The sequence below is a fragment of the Gracilinanus agilis genome, chromosome 3 (genome assembly GCF_016433145.1).
Source record: "Gracilinanus agilis isolate LMUSP501 chromosome 3, AgileGrace, whole genome shotgun sequence".
NCBI lineage: Eukaryota > Metazoa > Chordata > Mammalia > Didelphimorphia > Didelphidae > Gracilinanus > Gracilinanus agilis.
This window is the reverse complement of record NC_058132.1, coordinates 645,705,585-645,731,154: the sequence shown is the minus strand read 5'-3', so window position 1 is coordinate 645,731,154 and position 25,570 is coordinate 645,705,585. Positions and strand designations below refer to the sequence as shown.

Below are 25,570 nucleotides of genomic sequence, written 5' to 3'. Positions count from 1 at the left end.
TTATGAACAGCTGAAATGCCTTATTGGTTCATGCATCCACTGGCGATATTGCCCCCTTGTATTAACCCATCTCAATGTTTATTTTTTTTAAAGATTATCAACACTATTTCTTCATTCGTCATTGTTTTCTAAATTCCGTCTCTTATCAAGCCCCCAAATGTTCTGAGATGTTGAGACTATTATCTTAATAATAGGCTCATTGCAAGGGCCAAAGTGTTTTAGGACTGGTCACCTGAATGGGCAGAGAGTTGTGGGCAGAGTGCCCAATTTGTATGTTTAACTGTGGCATCTACTCCCCTTTCTCGAGGGATGACTGGCTGAACATGTGGTCATGACTAAGTATTATTAACTCTCTTCTCCCAAGACCATCATCCTTCTGTTTAGCTGAATTCCATCTTATGACAATGAATGCACTCAGCTCTTATTATAGTTTCTTTAGTTTTTAGATTTGAGCCTTAGATTTTATTTGGTATAGGGGAGTTCTGAGAAACTCACTGCCAGAGCAAATGGACACCTTCTTTGTAACTTGGTCTCAGAAAATCACAACTAGAATTATTTTACCTTTCCATCTCTTAATTGTTTGTTCAAAAGTTGACAGTTCTATTAGAACAAATTGGGAACATGATCATCCTATCTTTGATTAATCTGGAGAGTTTGGAGCTGTTAGATTTCACCTCTTGGTCCCCAAACTGCCTTCCTTCTTCCCTCCTTCTCTTCCTTCCTTCCTTTTTTCCTTTCTTCCTTCTCTTCCTTCCTTTGTCTCTTTCTCTTTTTCCCTCCCTCCTTTCTTTTTTTCCTTCCTTCCTTTTTTCCTTCTTTTTCTTCCTTCTCTTCCTTCCTTTGTCTCTTTCTCTTTTTCCCTCCCTCCTTTCTTTTTTCCTTCCTTCCTTTTTCCCTTCCTTTCCTCCTTCTCTTCCTTCCTTCTTTCCTTTTTTCCTTCTTTTCCTTCCTTCTCTTCCTTCCTTTGTCTCTTTCTCTTTTTCCCTCCCTCCTTTTTTTCTTGCTTCCTTCCTTGCTTTCTAAAAAAAAATTAAAAAGAAAAATAAAAACAACTCAACCCGGCACTTGGTTTCAGTTATGTTTGGGATCTGGTTTTAACCTCGGCCCATCTCGCACTTCCTGGCCTTTCAAATACTTTGTCTCCTATTTGTTGACACTGTTGTCCACCTGGTAATCGGAGCTCGCCGCATGCCAGCCAGCTTTCTATTTATTTGTCTCGTCTGAAGGCTGGTGACACGGAGGCTTTTAGTCCACCCCCCTGAGTTATGGAACCTGATCCTGCAGAGACTCTTAAACACTTTGTGTCAAGATGCGGACCGTGTCTGAGTAGCCTTTCAGCCTCCAGCCTCCCCCCTCCCCTCCCTCCCTCCCAGGGACCTTGATGCCATCCCCATTTCGCGATGCATTTCATTGTCTTGCTCACAAATAGGTGTTTACAGTTTCCTTACTGGATCCCCCAGTAACTGGCTTACTAAGCGGACCCCAAGGGCAGGCTGGGGGATCCTGGCTGCCCAGTAATCCTGTTAGAGAAGGAGGCCCTTTCCCTTCGCTTTAGAAGGTGCAGATAGATTTTCTGGTCCTGAAAAGGCTCCTTTAAAGCGGTGCCTGCATGCAGGCGCAGCTCAGGTAGAAAACAAACCCCCATTCCTTAATGCAAGGCAGGTGGTGTAAGTCCAAAAAATGACAAGCATTTTGCCCTCGGGCGGTGCTTGTGGAGGAGTCACTATCCAGTGGGGGCAGGGAAGGGGCTAGAAAATGGAAGCACTCAGGAGCTCCCCCCAACTAGGACTTTGTCCAGTCAGGCCACCAACTGGGGAGGGAGGGGGGTGGCTCTTGGGGCTCCAGAACCCACCGCAAAGCTCGGCGGGCTAAGACATGGGGAGCAGAGATGACCCGAAAGCTTCCTCCTGCCTTGTGGCTCCCAGAGCTGAGGAATCCAGTGTCTCCCGCTGGAGGGGAAATTGTCTTGGTGATGTGTCAGGGTTTTATCCAGGTGGGCAAGAACACTGGAGGTGAAAGGATCGTCCAGGGATAGTCATTGTTACTGGTCTCTGAAAAGAGCACAAGACGGCTTTGCTAATAGAGCCAAGTCAATGTCATTGACAGCCCGTGTGTGTAACGTCACTAACGGTAACAATCATACCCAAAAGGAGCTTGCGTGCTTCCTGGGCTCACCTAGGAAAGCAGTTTTTGTGAGCACCTAGGCAAGAGTTCAGAACCAATTACGCGAAATCGGGAGCGTTTAAAGAAGCCCCACACAAACATCAGCCCATTTTATCCTCACCACAACCCTGAGAGGTGGATGCTATCATCATCCTGATTTTACAGATGAGGAAACTGAGGCTCGTAGAGATTAAATGACTTTCCCTGGGTCACACAGCTAGTAAAACTACTCAGGTCAAATTTGATCTTGGGTCTTCTTGACTCCGGAGCCTCTAACTCTACCCACTATGCAGCCCAGCTGTCTTTTAAATATGAAAATAATCAATGATAGTCGTCTCAGGACTGTCACTTTGTGAAAAAAAGGTAGCACGAAGGAGATAGTAATAGCAGCCACATCTGCAGAGCTTTTAGGCTGAGATCTGATTTCATCCTCCCCACACTGTAATGATAAGTCCTGGTGGGACCAGTTTAAATAGCTTGACCGGTGAGAATCCACCTGGAACTGTATGGGTGAAAGAAATGAAGAGCACATGTAATCTAACCTCCCCATTGAAAAAGCAAGGAAACTGAGGCCCACTGAAGTCAAAAATGAAACTAAGAAGCCCGCCTTTGGAGTTACTGCCAAGTCTTCTTTCCACAGTCCCTCACCTGGCCCAGGGCCCGGTAGCAGAGAAGAGAGCAAAATAAAGGGCCTTGGTAGCCTCCTTGGCCCCCAGAACCTAGGTGTGATTAGAGGCCTTTCCTGTAGAGAAAGTTTTTTTTGGGGGGGGAGGGGGAAGTGACAACTTCCTGAGACAAGGAGCTGTCCGGATTGTTAAAGCACGTTTTAAAAGATTAAGCTTAAGCCGTCTTCTCTGCCCCACTCTATTTTAACCCAGTTTATCCTTGGGTGAAGGGCTAGGTCAGTCCTCCTAAAACAAACAAACAAACCCCTAGACTTGGTTATCAGCCCCCAGGCAATGGGGGGCTGGGATAATGACAAAAGGAACTTCAGAAAGTCCTTTATCTCTTTGTGAGGCGGGAGGCAGGGAAAGGAGGGGGCCGGCCCTTGTGTCTGCTCAGCCAAAGTGTCCTGGAGTGAGAGCTGGCCACGGGCAGTGAAGGGCCTCCAGGTTGGAGTGTTCCCTGAACGCTGATGGCCCCCTTTTTCTCCCCAGCCTGAGAGCTGGCTCACAAAAGACCTGAGAGAGCTTCTAAGCCATCAGAGCAAAAGCAGGATGTCCTGACTCTCAGGACTGCCCTGAACCAGTGGCATATGGGCTCCTGAAAAGGTTGGAGGGAAGGCGATTCCTTCACAAGAACCCCCTCCTGATTTTAGCTCTTCTTGGGGGGGAGGGGGTAGAGGGGAGGGGAAGGCTTTTTTGTGAAGCAAACACACCTCTGTCCAGCCTGGAGCATGCCCCGTCCCAGAATGAATATTGTCCATGAGCAGGAGCTTTGGTAGAGCAGGGAAGGACTATCTGAGCCTGAGACCCCATTTTGCCACTGGCTGGCTGACCTGCAGCAAATCTCCCCAACTTCTTTGGCCTTGAGGTAGCCTACATTCAAATTATAAGAATGAAAGGGATCCCTGCTTCTTCCCCCAAGGCAGGAAGGCCTGACCCAACGAAGGACACTGGTCTGCTACCAAAAGCCTGGCTTTTCATTTATTTGGGTTTTAGAAATGATTCTGAGAAGGGAGCTTCAAGCTTCATTGGGCTGCCTCTCCATAGGGTCCAGGATACACACAGAAAGGAATTTGTAATCTCTCAGATCCTCTTTCTGGAGGTCACCAGCTTCATTTTGTCTGTTCACCAATCAGGTGACCAACAGACACTTATCAGACATTGACTGTGTGCCCTTCACTGTGCTAGATACCAGGGCTGTGAAATGCCATCATGTAAATCCCATTATACAATCCTAACAATAATATGTCTTCATGATCATTGACACAGATTTAGTGTTTGGAACTTTACAAAGGGCATTCCTTACAACAGTGTTCCTCAATAGATGCAAGTGAAATGATTTACTTAAGGTGAAAAGCAAGAGCCATCTCTCTTTGGGGCAGCTGGGTAGCTCAGTGGATTGAGAGCCAGATCTAGAGACCAGAGGTCCTAGGTTCAAATCCAGCCTCAGACACTTCCCAGCTGGGTGACCCTGGGCAAGTCCCTTGACCCCCATTGCCCACCCTTATCACTCTTCCACCTAAGAGCCAATACACAGAAATTAAGGGTTTAAAAAAAAAAAAAAGCCATCTGTGAAGATGACCTGGGAATGATCAGTGGAAGTACAGTCACTGAATGTCCAAGGTGGAGACTCTCCACTCAGAGGCCATCCAGGACAATTTATACCTGCACAAAAATGTTATTTTCAAACATACTTGGTGAGTGGCCATCCAGCCTTGCTTAAAGACCTCTCCCTACCTCCTGAGCTAGCCCATTCTACTTTTGACTAGATCTAATTGGTAGGAAATGTTTCATTTGTTGAAGATTAAATTTGTCTCTTCTTACCTTTCACCCAATTATTCTTCTGTTTTCTGGGGTCAAGAAAATATGTCTCTTCCCTCTTCTATCAGGGAACCCTTCAAATATCTAAAAAATAACTATCATTTTTTCCTCTTCTTGCAAGCGAGGAGGTTCCATTTTTAAAAGGTAAGTTCATAATTTTGTCTTATAAAAGAAAAAAAAAATCTTACCTCCTGTTTTAGAATCAATACTTAGTATTAGTTACAAGGCAGAAGAGTGATAAGGGCTAGGCAATTGGGGTTAAGTGACTTACCCAAGATCACAGAGTTAGGAAATGCCTGAGACCAGATTTGAACCTAGGACCTCCCATTTCTAGCCATATGTGTTTTCTATCCCTTGTGTCACATAGTTTCCCCTATAACCTTGTTCTTAAAGACTTATTCTTTATATGGGCAGAAAAAAAAATGAGACATTGAAACAATATGAGAAACTCTCTATTCTACCTATAAACAAAAAAGGAATTGCCATTCTAACTTTACAAATCTGATTTTTGCTAAAATAAATCACATGGCTCTTTAAAGCACCACAAAAACAGAGCGGAAGGAAACATGAGATCCCATAATTGTCAACTAAAAAAAGTTATATTTACACCCACACACATACACATAAAGCGGGGAAGGTGGTGCTTAGCCATCCTAAGTAGGCAAAGAGCACAAATGGACATTGGTATTTGTCCACTTTCTATGCTGTTAGAGGGATAAGGTTCTGTTATGCCCAGACCAGTGGTTCCCAAACTTTTTTGGCCTACTGCCCCCTTTCCAGAAAAAAAATATTACTTAGCACCCTGGAAATTAATTTTTTATTTTAATATTTAAAATTTTTAATTTAATTTTTATTAAATTTTAGATTTAAATTTAAATTTAAATTTTTAATTTTAATTTATATTTAATATTTAAAATATTAAAATTTAATAATAAATATTAAATGTATTAAATTTTAATAAATAATAATTTGATAATAATAAATAATAGGAAAGATATATGTATTAATGTTTCTACCTTTTTCGTAAAATATAGTAAAGAAAGGTGTAAATTTGAAACATTGAAATTTGAGATTATGAAACTATTTATTGAACTCAGAAATGCCCCTGTGACCGTCACTGCCTCCCTGGATGGCTGCAGCACCCACCAGGGGGCGGCGGCGCCCACTTTGGGAATCACTGGCCCAGACTTTTCCCAGTAACGAAGATAAGAAAGTAGACATTCACCTTTCAGCCTACCCAAACCATTGCTCAAGTCTATGTTTTAGAGGTTCTCTCTCCTATCATGACATAATTGTGAGTTACTCCTGGTTATTGTTGGGATAAATACATCGAGGAGGATGAGCATCTGTCTTGAGACTTTCCTGATTCCTCCATGTGTGACTTTGGACAAGTCTCTTGAAATCTCTGAACCTCTGTTTCCCCTAGATTCCATGAACTCAAAGGATCCTTTCAGCTCTATCCTTTGATAATACCAAGGTTCAGTTCATTCAGCCTCTGTTCTAGTGTTTATTTGGTTTTAGTTTTCTACCAAAATTAGAGCCTCAAGCTGCCATTGTGAATTCAGAGGAAAGAAACCAATGACTGTGTTGTGCTGGCAAAGTTCTTGGATGTATTAATGAGGAGAGCAATCAGGGTCCCCTTTGGAGTTATTGGGGAGTAAAGAAAGTGTCTCCCCCAAGTTCTAGGGGAAAAAAAGATGTTAATAAGATTCTCTTTGATAGCTGCACTTCCGGTTTTCATCTGCATTTAACAGTGCAATTATTATCGACTGAATGTAGGGATTATGGGGTATGAGAACCACTTGGACAGCCAATGTCATAGATTTTGCTTAGATTTTGAGCTGGACCTTAATGATCATGGCACCAACTCTGATTCCACATGAAGGAAACCGAGGCACAAAGAAGATGTGACTCGCTCAAGTCAAAAGAACCCAGGTCTTTTACTCCCAATTCAGCAATCTCTTTACCATGGGAAGGATCGTAGATTTAAGACAGAAGGGATCTTTGATGCTACCTAGGCAAGATTTGAATTCAGGGCATCTGATTCCAGAGTCAATCATTAGATAATAAAGATGTTGTAGAGATAGACTCTCCAAGTCTAAGATATAAAAGCATAGATTTAATTGTATGCAGGAGGATTCTAGAAGCCAGGGGGCCATGGATATAGGCTTCAAAAGGGAATTAGCGGCCGTGTCCATGCCCTTCATTTTGGAGATGAAGAAAGTGAAGCAGTCACCCCAGAAGTAAGTCAGGGAGAGCAAGGCTTTGACTTTGGCATCTCAGATCAGAGGCAGAGGTTGAGGTGAGAAGCAGAGGAGAAAATCAGTTGGGATATACCGTCCCTGGCAAGTGTGGGGCTGGGGGAGTAAGGTAGAAGTACTTGAGATCCTTGCCAATTATATAGAGCCCTCCCTCCAGTGAACTGACTGTCCTTGGAGCGGGACAGAAAGAGCTGAAGAGGAGGAGGGAGTGGTGGGGTGGCTTGGAGTCCTGGGTGCCCTCTCACCCACCACCAGTTCTCTCTCAAGTGGGGAGGTCCAGGCAGGTGTGGCCAGCCCCAGGCCTTACTGAGGTAGCACTTCTGGCCCCCTTGGCCAGCTCCTCCTGGCCTTTGTCCTCTTATCTGACTCTGTCAACACTGCCTATCTGTTTTTAAAATCAAAGACATGGGCAGAGTAGGAAGCCTTGCCTTTTACACACATAGTTTGTGGCCATTCACTTCTAAAATATTGTTTCCTGCAGCTGCTGGATGACTGCCCCCCCCCCCCCAAATCCCCACACCCTCCCCGCCCCCTCCACCTCCCTACTTTAAACTAGAACAGCCCAAGAGCCCTCCAGGCTGAATTTTCTTGCAGGGCCTTTTGAAGTCTCTGGTGTGAAAGAATCTGCTTCCCTCTGGAATCTTTTGGCTTTCCATGTTGGGTTAGTTTGAGAATCCCCAGCTTCCTTCTAGGGAAGGCTGGGCTCACAGCAGCATTTCCTCCCGGAGCACCTCAGCCACCATCAACCCTTCCTTCCCTACCACCCTCAGTTGGAATTTGTGGGTGTTTATTTCACCACCCTCATTTTTTTTTTCTCTGAAGCTCCCCGAAGGTAGGGACGGAAAGCGTGCCTACAGTGTCTGACTTGTAGTTGTGTAAATCCAGGTTACTTAAATGAATCTGAGGGATAAGTCAATTGTGCTTTTTCTTTTCATGGGTCACTTCCCCTAGTTCTTTAAACTCCCATTTTGAAGGAGGGCATTGAAGAAATTAGATTTGGTTCTTCCTCCCTCTTTGTTTGGACCATGGACCGTCATCATGCCAAATATTAAAAAATTGTAATAATGTCAGAGAATGCTCTGGCAACTTCCCATAGAAACCCCCAAAGAGCATCTGCTATATAGTCAACATTGAAAAGTAGGCAGCTGGATGATCCAAGGGATAGAGAACTGAGGAGGACTAAGGAGGAAGAACTGAAGCTGATTCCTGCCTCATACACCTAGCAGCCTTCTCACCCCATCCCTCATTTCCCTTATCTGAAAAAAATAATCGTGAAGATCACTTTCCAACAAATGAACGTGTTATATAACTGTTAAGTGGTGGTGGTGGTGGTGGTGGTGGTGGTGGTGGTGGTGTCATCATCCTAACATACTCATCCACTGATTTTTCACAACAATGATGGCACCTCATTCTAGAGGGGTTAAGAATATTAGGCTCAAAACATAAGCTTTCCAGAACAGTTCATGTATGATTGGTGTTACCCACCCCTTCTATTCTTTTTAAACTGCCCCTCCACAATATTAGGGGCTCCCATTTGGTCCAGGAAATCCCTTTTAAGGAACAAAGACCTAATGAAGGAAGCCCATTTTCCTCTTAAGGATTTCTGGTTTAGGTTTGGGTTTTTGGAAGTGGAGAGAGTAATAGAATGGATGGATGGATGGATGGATGGATGGATGAATGGATATACAAATCTGACTTTACTTCTTAACATGGTGTCCTGTTCATTTCTCCAGTGTCAGCTATTGGGGGGGAGGGGGAGGGATGGAGAGACTTAAAAGATGGAATCTCTTTGTTCTTATTCTGGCAGTCCTGGGAGGTGGAGGAGGGTAGGTCTTTAGGCATCTGGGGGGAGGGGGAGCCCCTTTGTCCTTCTTGGCAGGGCTGATTGGTTCCCTAATTGCCCTGTTGTAGTGAATGGAGCACGTGCCTGAGAAAGCTGGAGCTATCTTCTGCCCAGAGTCAGTGGGGAGGGGCTGGCCTATGACCCTCACCTTGAGCCCAGATCACATCCTCCTCAAACTATTGCTCCCCGGGGCCCAGAGCTGGGCTGTGATACCCAGGCAGAGTTCTGGTTCAGTGAGGAGGGGGAGGGGAAAGGACAGGGATAGAGCAGGTAGGTGCTGAGCCTCTGTCTCACCTGGCTTGTGCAGGGTGTGGGGGAGAATCAGAGCTTCAAGAGGGAGGAGAGGAGAGGAGAGGAGGCAAAAGGAACAGCTGCTCTTGTCAGAGTGGGGATGAGTGTAAAGAGATTAATAGTTATTTAAAGAGCAAATGGGGACATGGCATTCGGCACTGGAATGTGAGGGTATAAATGGAATGGAATGGGCATGGTACTGGTAACATTTAGACAGATGGCCCCAGGACTGAATGGAATGAAAAGATCCCCCCCCCCAACACACACACACATACACACACACACACACACACACACACACACACACACACACAAACACAAACATAAACACTATAGAGATATAAAATTAAATAAAATCCCCTTTTCAACTATCTTCCCTTAAGAGATTTCAGGTCTCTCATCCAAGAGGTCCAAGGATAAAGTACTCGTGTTGAAATCCTGCCATGGGCACTTTCTTGCTATGTCACTAAACTTTTGGGGGCCTCAGTATCCTTATCTGTAAAGATGAAGGCGTTGGATGTGGTGGCCTCTTAGCCTAGGATCCTAAGGCCACTAACTATCTCCTACTTGAAGTCACACACAATAAAGGAAAGAAGATTGTGTTGGGAGTCAGCAAAGTGCCAGGGACCCAGTCTTGGCTCTGATATTTCCTGACTCCAGGACCCTGATGAAGTCAGCTAACTTCTGGAAACCTCAGTTTCCCCAGCGTAGAATGCACACGATCGTAGTTGCTCTATCCACTGTCTAGAGTTATGGGGGGAGGGAGGGAAAGCGGAAAGGGGCCTTGTCAATCTTCCATTAATCACTTTGTAATTTTAAGCTCTGCAAAGAGCTTTCCATTGGTGAACTCAAGATTCTCATTTGAGGCTTTAAAAGTCAGGAATCATCCCAAATCCAATGTTCCTTCACTGGAGAAGGCAGGCATCAATAGTACGTTTAATAAATGAGGAATGATTGCATGCCAGTATAGATAAGAGCTAGAGACACAGGGTCAGGAAGATCCAGATTCAAATTCCACCTAGGAGAGTTGCCCAGAGTCATTTAACTAATGGGATCCTACTGTTTCTTTCAAGTCAAATAGGTAAGAGGGTCTGTAACCCTCAAAGTTCTGCATAAACAAAGGCAAGCCAACCAGTCTGGCCCAAGGAGTCAAGGAGGTCTTTTTTTGATCTCGCCTCTACAACTGATTAGCTGTATGGCCCTAGGCTAGTTTCTTAACTTTCCTGAGACCCGATTTCCTCTTCTGTACAATGGGGGTGGTTAATGCCTGAACTACTTTCCTCCTAGGCTTTTGCTCAAAAAAAAAAAAAAAAAAAAAAAAAAGTGCTGTGAACTGGAGGGTTATCCCAAAGTCAGTTGATGATGATCACACCAACCTTCAGCCTCTCTGGCTGACATTATCCGTGCCTCTGATGACTGACTTTCTCTAGGAAGGCTGCGCCGAAAGCCCAGCCCTCTCTTCATGCTCCCAGGTTCTGAAGGTGGCTAATGCCCTGTTCTCTCTTCTCTCTCTCCCGGCAGCCGCAGTACACAAATCTGGGGCTCCTGAACAGTATGGACCAGCAGATCCCAAATGGTTCCTCATCCACCAGCCCCTACAACACGGATCATGCCCAGAACAGCGTCACAGCTCCCTCACCTTACGCCCAGCCGAGCTCCACCTTCGATGCCCTGTCACCCTCGCCTGCCATCCCCTCCAATACAGACTACCCGGGACCCCACAGCTTTGATGTCTCATTTCAGCAGTCCAGCACTGCCAAGTCAGCTACATGGACGGTAAGTCCGTGATTTAGTCCTTCTGACCTCGCCTCCGCCTCCACTGACTCTCTCCAAGGCTAGGCGCTCAGAGGGAGGAGAGAAGAAGGGCTCCACAGCCAGAAAAGGGGGGGTTGTGGTGGACCTGCAGAAATGCCTACTTTTATTTACCCAGGCATTTACCCTCAGGGATCTGCTTCATCTTTGCCCAATGGATTTTGGTGGATTCTATTGCACAATCCAACAAGCTCTTATCCCCACCCCAATGGACGTTCCTTGAGGGCAGGATTGGCTCTGGTTTTGTGTTGATGTCCCCAATCCTTAGCCCTGTGCCTGGCATGTGGCCATTTCTTAAATACTTCTCAGTTGATTATCTATGGGTTAAGGTATTAGCTGCCTGCTCTGTACCAGACACTGAAGTAGACCTCGAGGATAATAAGAATCAAGAGAGAAAGAATGCCTAGAGGTTTCCCTGCCATGTATATAAGATGGGTAATCGGTGGTGCTGACTTGTTGGCCAACAATGAGGATTCCTAAAGTACTTTCCAGTTCACTGGACACCTTTCTCCCAGCGACTCTGTTGGGTAGGTTATATGAGCTTTCTGGGCATTTTACAGATGAGTAAATAGAGACTCAAAGAGATTTGCCTGTGGTAACAAAGCTGGAATGCAGGGCAGCCAACACTTCAATCTAGCTTTCTCTGAGAACAGGACCATCTCTCTGTTCTGTAGTTCCTTCGGTTTCCCTATGCACACGAGAGAGGGAAGGATCTGTGAATTCAACAATATGTAACAAATACTCCCTCCACCATGAAGATTTCCACTCATCTTTGTCTTAACTACTAGGGAATTCATTGGGTCACAGATATCAGATCTGGGAGGGACCTTAAAGATCTTCTAGGCCAACCCCCCTCTCTTTACAAATAAGGAAACTGAGGCCTGTGATCAAAAGTTCAAATGAGTAGTCACAGTCAGAATTCTATTTTAATACATGCTTTTGGTGACCAAATACAACACTTAAAAAAATTAAAACCCTCGCCCTTTGTTTGAACTAGCGATGGAACGATCAATGTTCACAAAATTAGATGGTTTGTCAGTATTTTTTTTTCTGATTACTTGAAAGAATCTTCTTTATTGGCAACGATCCTTTGGCTATTCACCAGAAAGTTAGTATTTGTCAATCTTCTGTCTCATATGTTGTCAGTCTTTGTCCTGTGTCTCTCACCGGCATCCAGGGGAACTCCAGGCTTCATTTAAGGAAGCCCCAATACACAGGACAATGACTAGCAGCACCTCCCTTTCAGAGATCAGACATGTCCCTATATCCTATGGCCTCTCTTCCAGTCCTATATTTTCCCTACAAAACACAAACATAAAATGCAATGACACATATGCGTGAATCGGGATCCAAGAAAACCCTGATTCAATGAGGCCAACTGGAGCTAGAGAGTTTCTAGAATCAAGGTTCCAAGGGATACCTAGAACCGTCCTGGTGCTGAGCTCTCCAACAGGTTGGTCTGCGAAATCAATCGATTTTGTCTCAAGTCAAGAGTGTAGACCCTGCCCGTTGCCTGGGCATCTTGGTATTTCTGGCGAGGAGGGAAGGGGTCTATCACTGACTGCCAGCCAAATGCCTCTACCCCAATAAGAACAAAAATGGCTTACAAATGGGTCTTACAAAAGCTGGTTCAAGGCACAAAGTCCTTCAGCCTCTCTCATTCCCAATCTTCTTTCCCCGGCATTTTCTAGAAAAGCATTCCACGAAGTAGATGTTATTTTTAAAAGAGGATGGGAGGGGACAGCTGGGTGGTTCCGTGAATTGAGAGTCAGGCCTAGAGACAGGAGGTCCTAGGTTCAAATCCGGTCGAGGACACTTCCCAGCTGTGTGATCCTGGGCAAGTCACTTGACCCCCATTGCCCACCCTTACCACTCTTCTACCTTGGAGCCAATACACAGAAGTTAAGGTCTTAAAAATAAATAAACAAACAAATGAATGAATGAATGAGTGAAGAAAGAAAGAAAGAAAGAAAGAGAGAGAAAGAAAGATAGAAAGAAAGAAAGAAAGAAAGAGAAAGAGAGAAAGAGAGGAAGAAAGGAAGAAAGGAAGAAAAGGGAATGGGAGATAATGCCTGAACCTTAGACATTCCATTCTGTGTGTGTGTGTGTGTGTGTGTGTGTGTGTGTGTGTGTTCCCAAAGTGATGAATATTTATGTTGTGTAGAAATGCTTGACCTGCATTTTTATTAATTAATTTAATTTTTAATTAATTTTTAAAAATTTACAAAAAATATACATTTTAATTAATTAATAAAAGTGATCACTTGCATATTTATTGATTAAACTCACAATTCAACCTACATGTATGAATTTACTATGTCCAAGGCCATCCAAACCCAACGAATATCTACTTAGTGCCCAGTCAAAGCCTCAGTCACCCTCATCCACCTAGCAATAAGTGACAGAGCACATGGAGCACTGGGCTTGGGTTCAGGAAGACCTAAGTTCAAATCCAGCTCTGGACACTAGCTGTATAATCTTGGGCAAGTCACTGAACTTTTATCTTCCTTATGGTACTGTAAATTGGGCATAATAATAGCTTGTACCTCCCATATTCATGAGGATCAAATGAGGTAATATTTGTAAAGTGCTTATCACAGTGCATGGCCCATATTAGGTACTTAAAAAATGCTTAGCCCCTCCTTCTAATTATAATCATAATCATCATAGTAATAATCATTAGCATTTTTGTGGTTTGCTAAATGCTCGACATATATCATTTCAGACTTTATAATAGCCCCGCAAGGTAAGTTTTATAATTATCTGAGAGAAGCTAAATGACTTATTTAGGGTCATGCAGCCAATAAGTTTCTGAATCAGTATTTGCACTCAGATCTTTCAGATGGACCCCCAAATGCAATACTATCTTCTCTAGCTCCAACATGTCCCCAGTGGGGGCAGATAAGCATCACTCCTTGGGCATATGTGCTTTCCCTGGTTTATGTGAATGAATGAGTGACTTGATAGCAAATTAACCCATCCCAGGGACATGAGAATGGAGGATATATGGCATGGCTTGGGGGCCGGGGGCCAGGGCTTTCATATATTGGCTGCTTAATAGAAGAAAGAAAATCCCTCCTTTACATGCACTTTTAAATGTCTAAAGCCTTTTGCCCATGGCAGACCTATGAAGCAGGGAAGCTGGACTTGTTCAAAGGGACCATCAAAAAGTGCCAACTCCTCTGAGCTGCTGTGGATTATTATTTTTTTTTTAAGTGAAATTTCCCCCCAGAAGCAGGGACCCGACTTTGGGTAGCCATCATGGATAGGCCGGTTTGGATGTACTTCCTTTGGGCTCTTCTTTTAAACCAGCAAAGGAAACCAGTCTTGTTTGGGCTGCTTTCATGTCTCGTCAGCATCTCTCTACATGAAATCAGCCTGTTGGAAATGGCCTGGCTTCCCAGACTGAGGGATGTGCAGTTCAAAGAGACTTCTCTCCTTTTGTGGTTGAAATAATTATTTTGATTTAGTTCCTAGTTCAACAGAGAGGTAGCATTTCATCCAGGCTGCTGCCATGGGAATTAAATAATTGCTTTAAAGTAATTATAGTTCTGCAAAGTACTTCATTTTGCCCTCACAGTTCAGGTAGGAGGCTAGCTCTAGACTTCTGTCCCTTCACCTCCATAATACTAACCCAAACCCATTCCTTTATTTAAAAAAAAAGGGGGGGGTGAGGGAAGAGGATCCTTTTTCCTCTCTTCTTTCTCCTCTCTGTCCCCTCTCCTTTTTTCTTCACTTCTTCTATCTCCTCCTTTCATCCTTCTCCATTCTCTCTTCCCTCCATCCCTCATCTCTCCTCTCATCTATTTTTTCCTTTCTTCTCCTTCTCCTCATCTCTCCTTTTTTCTCCTTCTTCCTCTCTCCTCTCCTCCTTTATCTCTTTTCTTCTCATTTTTTCCTTCTTCTTTCTCTCTATTAAACTTCCACTGAATGTTAGAAGGAGAAGCTTAGGAAGTGTTTTTGCTCTTTTTATAGTTCAAGGATAAAGTCCTTGACTTTAGATCCTCAAGAGGTTGATGATGTCTATTATGCAGATACAGAAATTGATGAAAGAGATTGATTTTTTTTAAGTTTTTTTTTTTCAGAGTAGAAAGAGGACCTTGCAGACCCCCCTGAGTCTAGCTACAAGTAAGCCCAGCAGGGCACCCACATTTTGGCTTTTTCTCTCAGTAGCATCTCGGATTAGAAGGACACAGAGGGGGCAGCTGGGTAGCTCAGTGGATTGAGAGCCATCCAGATGAGTCTCATCCCAAAGATGTTATGTACAAGCAGAGTTTTCTAGGAGAAAGCCTTTTTTGGTCTCTGGCTGTTGGGAGGTTGGACCAAGCCTGTTTATAGGAACTTGACATTCATTGAACCACCAGGAGCCATAGTCCCTACCTATGCCTCTTTGTGGAGAGAGCCAAGGTCTGTTGCCCAAATACATCTCCAGGTCTCAGCTCCCAGCAGTATGGATGATGAATGGGAAAATGCTGTTATAGTAAACTCCCCCAAGGGCAGGAGCAACGTTTGTCTTTTGCTCTATCCCCAGCATCTAGCATGGTGCCTGGCATAAGAAGAGGTACTTAATAAGTGATTATGGGGCAGCTAGATGACTCAGTTGATCTAGAGACAGGAGGTTCTAGGTTCAAATCTTGCCTCAGAACCTTTCTAGTTGCGCGACCCTGGGCAAGCCACTTAATCCCCATTTTCTGGCCCTTACTGCTCTTCTACTTTGGAACCATTACACGCTATTGATTCTAAGACATAAGGTAAAGGTGTACAGTAAATAATTAATGCTTGTAAATTCACTGATTGAAGTGCTGAGCAATCCTCAGATGTGAAACTTGTAGTTAAATTGAACTAAAGGATGATCCTAGATTTACAGCTAGAACGGAAATTGAATTTGTCTTATCCAATGGTCTCATGGGGCCCAGACCTCAGTAACTTCCACAGGGTTGGCTGCCAGTCTATTCCCTTCTAAAACTTGTAGATTTTGTACATGGAGGCTGTGCTTAGGCTCATGATATTCTTTCCCACTAGAATGTAAACTCCTTGAGGTCAGGAACTATTTTATTTCTGAACCAGGATCGCTATTGCTTGCCAAATTGCATGGCACAGAGATTCTGAACCTCTTTGGTTTTAACCATATGTTCTTATTTGCTTCTCTGCAAAAGGAGGGGAATAGATGGCCAGACCTCTCAGGTCCCTTCATCCCTGGTGAGGTGACCATCTGCACTGGACAGAAAACAATACTTCCATACCGGAAGTTCCTACCAATTACATCAGAAGGCTAGACCAAAACTCCAAAGAATGGCAGCAGCAACAACAACAACAAAAAAAAAAATGGCAAAAACCCAAAATCCTTTGAAGGAGATCTAAATTGGTAGCCTGTTGGGAGACCCATGAATATCCCTAATTTTATCCTCAGGATGAAGGGAAGGATCAGTTATCCTTTAGAACTTTCTCAGAAAACTGAAAGGAGGCTAGAAAGAGCACCTAAGAGAATCATTACTAAGTTGTCAATTAGGGAATTAGTCTGTCCTCTTTTAATAATCTCAGAGATTTATCTTTCATGGTATTAACTGAAGCTGGCATTTAAATAAAGCACAGCTACCTACAAATGGATTTTCTCGTTCATTTTCTTACACTAAATGACTTCCTTACCTTTTAATGGTTATAAAGTATAATTTCATGGGGGGAAAAAAGCTACAGCCTACAACTTTAGTTCCTTCCCAAGAAGGCAGAGAGTGGGGGGGATGAGGGAGGGATCTTAGTCATCAGACATTTTATAGAATGCTGTAACTAACATTCTGAAATTGGCCCAAAACAGCAATAAGAAAAGAGCAAAATGACTTGGAGAACTTCAAATACATTTTCTCAGTTCTCCGGCTGATAGTTTATTTTTAATTGGTACATGTATATAGAATTGGGAGAAAATCATAGGGGAAACTGAGGCATAAATATGTTGCAAATGTCTTGTTATTTTTATTTTAATGAGCCAGAGAAAATAGAATGTATCATTAAACATAGCAGGGATAACTTAAAAGTAAAATGAAGTGATAACTATCACTGAATGTTATTTATCAAGGACTGTAGGCTAAATGCTCCCAGTGAATTCCCATCTGTGAGGTTCCAGCTGAGCTAGAGAGTAGGGGCCAGTCTGATACCTGGCACTCCGGATTATTTTCCCCATTGGGAATAAGGACTCCCACTGATTTGAGTGGAGAAGAATGGGTCAGACTTTCTCATGACAGAGATTTAGCCATTGGTGATCCAATCTAACCAGCAACTCAAAAGCTCCCTCCCACATCACCTACTCTGATCAGAGTAACAATTAGCAAACACATTAGAGAGATAACACGGATGCTCATTTAGAGCATTGTGACCGTAATGAGAGTTGAAAGCAAAGAAACCTGGCAGGGAAAGACATCTGGGAGTCCCAGACATTGGGGGTTAGAATCCAGTATAGGTAACTAGGAAGAGCTGAAGATGCTAAGATCACTGGACCCTGCCATCCCCCGTGATGATGCCTGAGTATCTGTAAGCTGTTCATCAATGCTTCTCCCCTGCTTTGGATCACTTCCCATGACTCCGTTTGCATACCCCCGTCAGTTCCCTGTCCCAGCGCTAAATTAAGGGTCAAATTAGACAACAAATCCAACCAGGAAAAATAGTAGACAGTGATTTAGCACTTGGAATACATATGGCCTCTTGGAGTATTCTGGAATGAGCCATGCTACTTGGATCAAACTTAGAACCAACCATCAGGCTGAATTTTGGAGTCATGGGATGTGAGTTTGAATCCACGCTCTGACATTCACCCTTTGTATCACTCATCTGTTTGGACCTCGGTCTCCTCAGCTCTAAAATGAAGAGGTTGGAATAGATGATCTTTAATAGCCCTTCCAGCTCTAGATTTATGAGGGATCACCTGAGAGACCCTAGAACCTGTGCCTCTCCTTGAGAAAATGATCGGTACTCCTGGGAGAACTATCCAACCAACTTAGCATTTTTTCAGAGCTCTTTTTCCAGAGAAGAAATTTTATTTCTTGCTCATTAAAAAAAATTGTTTAAGGTTATTAGAGCTAGAAGGGAGCCTCTGTCTAGTCCTAACCAGTCATTTTAAGATGAGGAAACTGAGTTATTTTGCCTTTATGAAGTTACTTGTCCAAGATCATACTGGTTCATTTCATTGCAGGTTGGGACCCTAGAGACCATCTAGCTTTTTTTCTGCAAATAAGAGCAATGAGGTTCATAAAAGTTAAGTGACTTACCTATGCCCACACAGGTAATAAGTAACAAAGCCAGGAGATCTTAGGTCCTCTGACTCTCTCTAGTTCTGATTCCTCCATGGTACACTGCCCACTCAAAGAAGCAAGGGGGACTGAAAGCCAGGCTTAGAAAGTTCAAATGTGGCTTCAATTCCTAGCTACGTGTCCCTGGATAAATCACTTAAACACATTGTCTAGCCCTTATTGCTCCTCTGCCTTACAACCCAATACACAATATTGATTCTAAGACAAAAGTTAAAATAAAGTGGGCAACTGGGTAGCTCAGTGGGTTGAGAGATAGACTGAGAGACAGGAGGTCCTGGGTTCAAATATGACCTTAGACCTTTCCTAGCAAGTCACTTAACCCCCATTGCCTAGCTCTTACCACTCTTCTACCTTGGAACCAATATAGTGATCCCTCACCTATCACGGCAGTTCCATTCCAGAGATCCCCATTATGAGGGAAAATCCATGAAATAACGGTGTTATATTTATTTTCGTATTCGTCTACTAAAACCCTGCTAGGTGCCAGGTTGTGTGCTAAGCTCAGGGCTACATCAGAAGGAGAGACAGTCCTCACCCTCCAAGCTTACACGCTAAGGCTAACCGTTTGCCAGATTATTGGGGTTGTTCCCAGGACCCATTTAATCTGGCACGAAGGTGATCTATGCCTCTTTGGATACTGAGCGCGTGCCGGCCTCATGATCTGAAGGCAACAGGCTACCACCGTCCCATCTGGCATTTCCCTAGAGTAGCTCACACAGTATTTTTTTTTTTAAACCCTTGTACTTCGGTGTATTGTCTCATAGGTGGAAGATTGGTAAGGGTGGGCAATGGGGGCCAAGTGACTTGCCCAGGGTCACACAGCTGGGAAGTGGCTGAGGCCGGGTTTGAGCTCACACAGTATTTGATGAGAAAAAGGTCCTTACCATTCCCAAGGTGCAATGGACTGAGTCAGGAAAGGCTCTGGGTCAAGGGCTGACTAAGACCCATCCCGACTGTGTGGCCTTGGGCATGGCCCTTCACCTCTTAGCCCTCCCTACCTGTAGGTTGTAGAGAAGGTTCCTACCTGCACAGGTAGAGAGCATTTCCTCATCTGGGAGGTCTCTGTTCCTGGGAAAGTGAGGGTCCAACCCCTGTCCCTATCCCAGCCCCAAACTGATCCCATCCAGAGATGAGCTGGGATACCTTGAGGTCCGCTGAGATCCCATCTGTCGGGTACTTACCAGACACAGTGCCTGGCATAAGGCATGTGCTTAATCAGTGCTTGGTCCTCCTCTCATCAGGTAGCAGGTCTCCTGGGGATCTCAAAGCCAAGTGTGAATGGGCAGCGGTCGATTCATTCTCTTGGGAAGGGGTAAGAGACACGATTTGGGCAAAGAGACCCCGAGTGCCTTTCCAGAACTGAAATCCTGTCATTCCAGGACTTAGAAGAGTCCTTTGAGGGACATCCCTTGGGTCAGTATCCCCATTTTACTGATTTACAAACTGAGTGAAGTTAAATGTTCACAAATGGTCAGAGTTGGAGGCAGGACCTTCTGGCTCTACATCTAGCCCTCTACACATTATACCATGATACACGTGAGGTCCTCAAACCTGGGTTCAGATCCCAAATTTCTTCCTATAGAATGGGAGGCCCTTGGGGTAAGATACTCTTCCTTTTTTGCCTTTATATCCCCTGTGCCTAGCATAGTGACTAGCACGAGGTACGTAGTTAATGGATGTTTCTTTTTTGTTTTGTTTTGTTTTTAAGTTTTTATTTTGAGTATTTTCCCATAATCCCACTGGATTTTACACACATCATTGATCAAGACCTAATTCCATATCATTGATATAGTTGGACTAGAGTTCTCGTTTAGTGTCTACATCCCCAATAATATCCTCATCAGTCCATGTGTTCAAGCAGTTGTTTTTCTTCTGTGTTTCTCCTAATGGATGTTTCTTGATTGATTATGTGACCTTGGGAAAGTCATAGTCTCTCCCTGAGCCTCAGTTTCCACTTCTGTAACATGTATGGGATGGATGTTGTCCTTAAAGAGTCCCTCCTGCTCTCATCCTAAATCTGTGATAGCCTCAGAACCAGCTGCATCTCTCCAGGTCAGGTGAGAAGCACAATTAATTAAAAGGTCTTCATTTCAAAGGGCTTCTGTAGTTTGGGTTCTGTTTGTTTGTTTTCTTATGTGATGTTAATTATAAAGAAAAATGATTGTTGCACCTTGCGGGTCCTCCTCTCTGCTGGAGAAAGACATCTGACAGTCTCCTGCGAGTGCCTCTATTTAATTAGAGCAGAGGATTGAGGAGGACTCCTGGGTCCTGGGGCAAGTTACTGTCTCTTTGCCAATCTGTTAAATGGGTGTGATAATACCTCCCTTGCAGTGCTGCCATAAGGCTTAATTAAGGCTTGTGAAGTGTGGTGAGCCTGAGCAGTGAAATACTAGAGAAGGAAGGGCAATAATATATTATTATCTCAGCCTGGCTTCTTGTTTTCTTCTTTCCTTGTCTACATACATACATACATACATACATGTGTGTGTACATTTATTTATTTTTTTGTTTGTTTATATAAAATAAGAGCAGAAACCTTCCCTATATGGTGTGAAGGAAATGTTTTTAAAATCTCCCTGGATGCGTGTGGACACGGCAAAGCCAGGCCAAGCCAAGCCAAGCGTGGCCACTGACCTGCCTGCAGTCTTGGCAAACCTTATCAGCTTTGGTGTTGCCGTGCCTATTCCACCTAGGAGGTTGCATTGGCAGAAAAAAAGAATAATGACGTTCATGGCGATTGGCACCAGGTCGTGATGAGAGAGACAGAAAGGAAGAAGGAAAGCGGAGACCACCTCGTTTTTCTTCCTTAAATGCTTTATGATGATTGACGAAGCCCTTTCCTCCGGACAACTGTGTAAGGCAGGCAAGAAGCCCTATTGTGGCCAGAATATATAGACTATTAGAGATCTCCCTGAGGAATCTGAGTCTCCCAGAGGGCTGGTGGCTTCCCCCCAGTTCCACAGCTGTGGGACTGTTTGGGCAGTAGGTGAATTCAGGGCTGCGACTCCATGTTATTGAACCTTTTTATGGAAGACGTAGATGGCATGTTTATCCAATGTCCAAGGAACCCACCACTGGGAAGTAAGGCTGAGGAGCAGCCTGGGGCCGTGGGAGGAAACCTGGTGTGGAATCACCAACCAGCTGAGTGATCTCAGATAAGATAATGACCTTATCAGAACCTCAGTTTTCCCACCGGGGAAATGGAGATGATATTTAACGCCTGCTAACCTCTTACACCTTTCGCGTTAGTTGTGTTCAGAGTGGCAGAGCTGATTGAAATCGGGGTTTCCTAAGTGAGTCTAACACCTCGTCCCCTGGCGGTTGGTCCCCCGGCTCTGCTCTCTATCAAGAGGCCTGCAGTGTTGGCCAGCAGATTGGGGCTTGGATTCCACTTCCAAAACTTGCCAGCTGGGTGACCCTTTCCGGGTCACTTCCCTGTCCAATGGGGGCGATGATGATCGAGACTCCCCTCCCCTTCTTCAGGTCGCTGTGAGCTAATGGGAGCAAATGTTGGCAAGCCAAAGCTTAAAATGCGGATGTCAGGGGAGGGGGAGGGCGAGGGGTGGAGGGGAAAGTAGGAGCAGGAATCATGTAACCATGTTAACTTTTATTATTAATGAATGTTTAAAAATGAATATTAATGAATGTTAAAAAATATTGAATATGAATGAATGTTAAAAAAATGTATAAAGATTGTATAAAGGAAATAAGATGCAAAAAAAAAAAATGGGGATGTCAGCTCAGCAGTTGTGATGATCGTTTTGTTTAAAGGAAAACTTGAAATGGAGAGACTTGGGTTTGGACATTTAAGTGAAAGTAGAAAGGGAAAGGGAGGGAAGGGAGAGGCTTCTATTTAGATAAGCGCTGCCCGAGGGTAATGGCCAAGGAGTAGGTTTCCAGGAACTCTCACCCAGATCCCAGGCCATCTCCTCCACTTAGATTTAGCTCAGAACAAACAAATAAACAAACTTCCTTTTCACTTTTAGGAGCCAAAGGAGCAGTGATTAAAGAATCCAGGCCGGCTCCACTTTTTTTTTTTTTTTTTTTAATCTCTGTGGTCCTAGATGCTAAAGACTTAAAGTTAACAGAATTTCCCCCCAAAAATAGAGTAAGATAAAAGATTGAATTACTGCTTCTGATCAAGAATGTATTTCTGGGGGGGGGGAAGAATAATTGTCGAGTCCTTTCTTCTTTAAATATAATTTCTCCGTTATAGACAGCCCCCCCCAAAAAAAAAATCGAATTAATGAAGCTTTCAGATGTCTCCATTATGCCATCTAAACAGCTAAAGACTTTACTAAGGATCTGGGGAGGAGTCATTAGAGAATCTCTTGGCATTAGATCCTCATGGTGTCTGGGTGAAGAAAATACTTGGCTGTCCAAATGGCAAGGTCCATTCTTTCCTGTCTTCTTGCCATTTCCTCCAGCTCCCACACTGGAAGGGGAAAGGACTCCCCCAAGGGATTTCTGAGGAGGGACACTCTTAATCTTTTGCATTAGTTGCTGGAAGACTAGGAAAGGAGTGCCTGGGACTATCAGCAGCCCGGGCTGGTGAAGCCACTCCTCCCTCTACCTGTGCCTGTGTCAGGAATTTGAGGCTCTTCTTCTGAAACCCTTTATTGAAGCATGCAGAGAATCCAGCAGTGAAGTTTGGCCTTGAATACGCTTATAAATCTGAAAAATGGGGTCTTTCGGTTTTGGACGGCTCAAGTCTGATTTTCACACTGGACTGTTGGAAGAAAGATTTTGTTCGATGAGAGAGGAAGGTTGTAATAAGGATGGTGATTAGTAACATTCATTTAGCAATTTAAGGCTTGCCCAGTGCTTTATAGAAATTGCCTCATTTGATTCTCACAAGAATCCTGAGACAGAGGCGATTATTTTCCAGATTTTACCAAAGAGGAAACTGAGGCTCAGAGGATACTAGATTTGTCCTGGGTCACACAGCTGGCAAGGAGTTGAAGTCAAATTTGAACTCAGCTCTTCCTGATTCCCAAGTATGGCAATCTATCCACTATATTGAGGGATAAGTTCACAAAGTGACCACGTTCCCTCTTCCCAAACCCTTTTTATTTTTAGAATGCATCTCCCTGGAATCAGTGGCTTCAGATGTCAAGAACAGCCTTTTCTGAGCCTTGTGGCTGCTCTTCAGTGTTCTCTCTCCTTCCTCACATTCTCCTTGACGGACTTCTTATGGTGATGGTGGAAAGAGGAAGGGATTCCAAAGCCCTCTTTTGATGTTTGACTCCTCTATGGCTTGAAGCCATTGATCCACACCAAATGGACCTCAGTTTATCTGTAAAATAAAGAGGTTGGACTGATGCCCTCCAAAGTCCCTTTGACTGTCTGGGTTTGCTTGAGTAAAGGCAATGGAGTGCCCCAGCTCAAGGAATTGAAGATGCCTTCAGGAAGCCACATGAATCACCATTCTGCTCAGTTTAGAAACATACCTGTGGCTTGACCAGGCCTTAATATGGCCGCATCATCAGTCTTTTGCCAAAAGGGAACGTTCTGCTCCCCAAAGTTCCTCTGAGGTCATCGTTCTCAGAGGCTCAGAGTCTTTGTTTTATATGATCCCAGGTAATGAGCAGGATGCGTTCTTCACCCACTCCTGATGTAGCAACGGTGCGTCTGCTAGTCTAAACCCCTTGTTTTACAGATGAGGACACTGAGGCCCAGAGAGGGGAAGAGACTAGCCGGAGGTCACCCAGTTAGTCAGTAATTAAGTCGAGATTCACACCCAGATCCTCAGGCTCCAGATTCTGGTTCTTTCCCTTAGACCTTGGCAAATCATTGGAAAGATGAGTTCATTGGACTGTGTCTTGGGCCCTTCCTTAGTCAGTTTATTCTGTCACCCTTGGCTGCTGGGGATGGTTGTTTCTTGGTACAGACATCTGCTGAAAACCCTCCTCTGGAGGTATGTGGCTGAAGGGGAAAAGAATAAAGAATAAAAAGCGTTCTGCTGTCCTAGAATTCCCGAGATGGAAGCACCTTCTTTCTGGGATCAGGTGGACACATTCCCTTGATGGGGGGGGGTCACACAGCTTGCCTAGTTGGAGAATTAGGATTAGAACTCATAGCCTTCTAGGATGTCCACTCCCCACTCCACCCCCCTGGTGCTAGCTCTGCTGGGACAGATGCTTTGGTAAAAAGTAAATCCACCGAGGAGACCCTGGCATAGAACTTGTCCCCTGGGCACTGCCCATCTGAGGAATGGATCAGTAGACCATTCCATCAAGCTAGGTTCATCATAGGCTAATTAGGCTGACAGCTTTCTTTTTTTTTTTTTAATAGCATCTTTAGAGCTTAGTTTGGAGTTAGCTCCATGATGCATGGGGTGTGAGCCATGGAATTGTTATTGTCCTTGCTGTGTAGACCTGGTTAGACTTTAAGACCATAATTCCCAGGGCTTAGAAGCCAGTGGCCTCAGAGGACACCTGGGAGTGCTAGAAATGCAGTTCTTCAAACTCAAAGGCCTTTTCTCATGACTCAGTTGTAATGAATTTTGAAAAGAGTAAATTAAAAAAGTCTAATTTTTAAAATAATAGTAACTAACATTGATAGAGGTGCTTTGAAAGTTTGCAAAGTATTTTGCCTATATTGGCAAATACTCTGGGTATTGTTGTACCCATTTTACAGATGAGGCCATTGAAATTCAGAAAAATGATGCGACCAGCTAAACGTGTATTTCAGTTCAAGTATTCCTTATCCAAGTCCAACAACCTACCCACCATGCAACCCTGCCTTTCCCAGATGCACGCAGAGCAGCTCCCTGGACCCGCTCCCCTTTAAATAGGCGAGATAGTATTCCCTATCCTCAGGTCTGGCTATATCTGGCTAAAGGTTGCTGCTTGAGAAGCTGAGACTCTCCTAAGCAGATGGATGGCAAGGAGCTCCCACTGGAGCCCCTCAAGACCTGAGCTCGGGGGTCAGGAATAAAAGTCGCCTTTGCTTCTGCAGAACTAGGAGGAGGCTCGAGGGAGGGGAGGATGCTGTCGCACGAGGCGTTTTCAGCTTCCCCCCCCATCTCCCATTCTCGCCGAACTTTCAGCTTGCTCCAAGATTTCCAGCCACTTCCCGGACCACGCTGGCCTGGCACTTTGGGGGTGTTACATTGGCCTCGTGCCCGCTGCTTATGGAACGGATAGCTCGGGCTCCACGGAGGCCAGGATCTCAGACTGAAAGGGACCTTGGAGGCCATCAATGCAGATGCCACTGGAAAGTGTCCCAGGGAGGGAGAGCCCACTGAGGCAGCCCATCGTCCTTCGGGGCAGCTCCCACATCAGACCTAATCTGTATCGTTGCCACTTTCCCTACCGGACCTTCAGGCACTTGGGGATCGCTGCCCATCCACTCCAGGCTCAGTATCCCCAGTTCCTTCATCCCATCTCCCTATGATGGGCAGCAGAGGCCCTG

At 44.5% G+C, this 25,570-nt stretch overlaps 1 protein-coding gene across 3 annotated transcripts in view; it reads left to right on the top strand.

Moving 5' to 3' along the window:
• The window catches only part of TP63 (tumor protein p63), a 176,768-nt gene that overhangs the window by 85,167 nt on the left and 66,031 nt on the right, over positions 1-25,570 (top strand). For 2 of the 3 annotated variants that reach the window (XM_044670887.1, XM_044670886.1), the window contains exon 3: positions 10,566-10,820. In XM_044670887.1, the coding sequence (XP_044526822.1) occupies positions 10,566-10,820 (255 nt within the window). Of the gene's footprint in view, positions 1-9,869; positions 10,821-25,570 lie in introns of those variants that run through there. The other variant, XM_044670888.1, reaches the window with a different exon arrangement.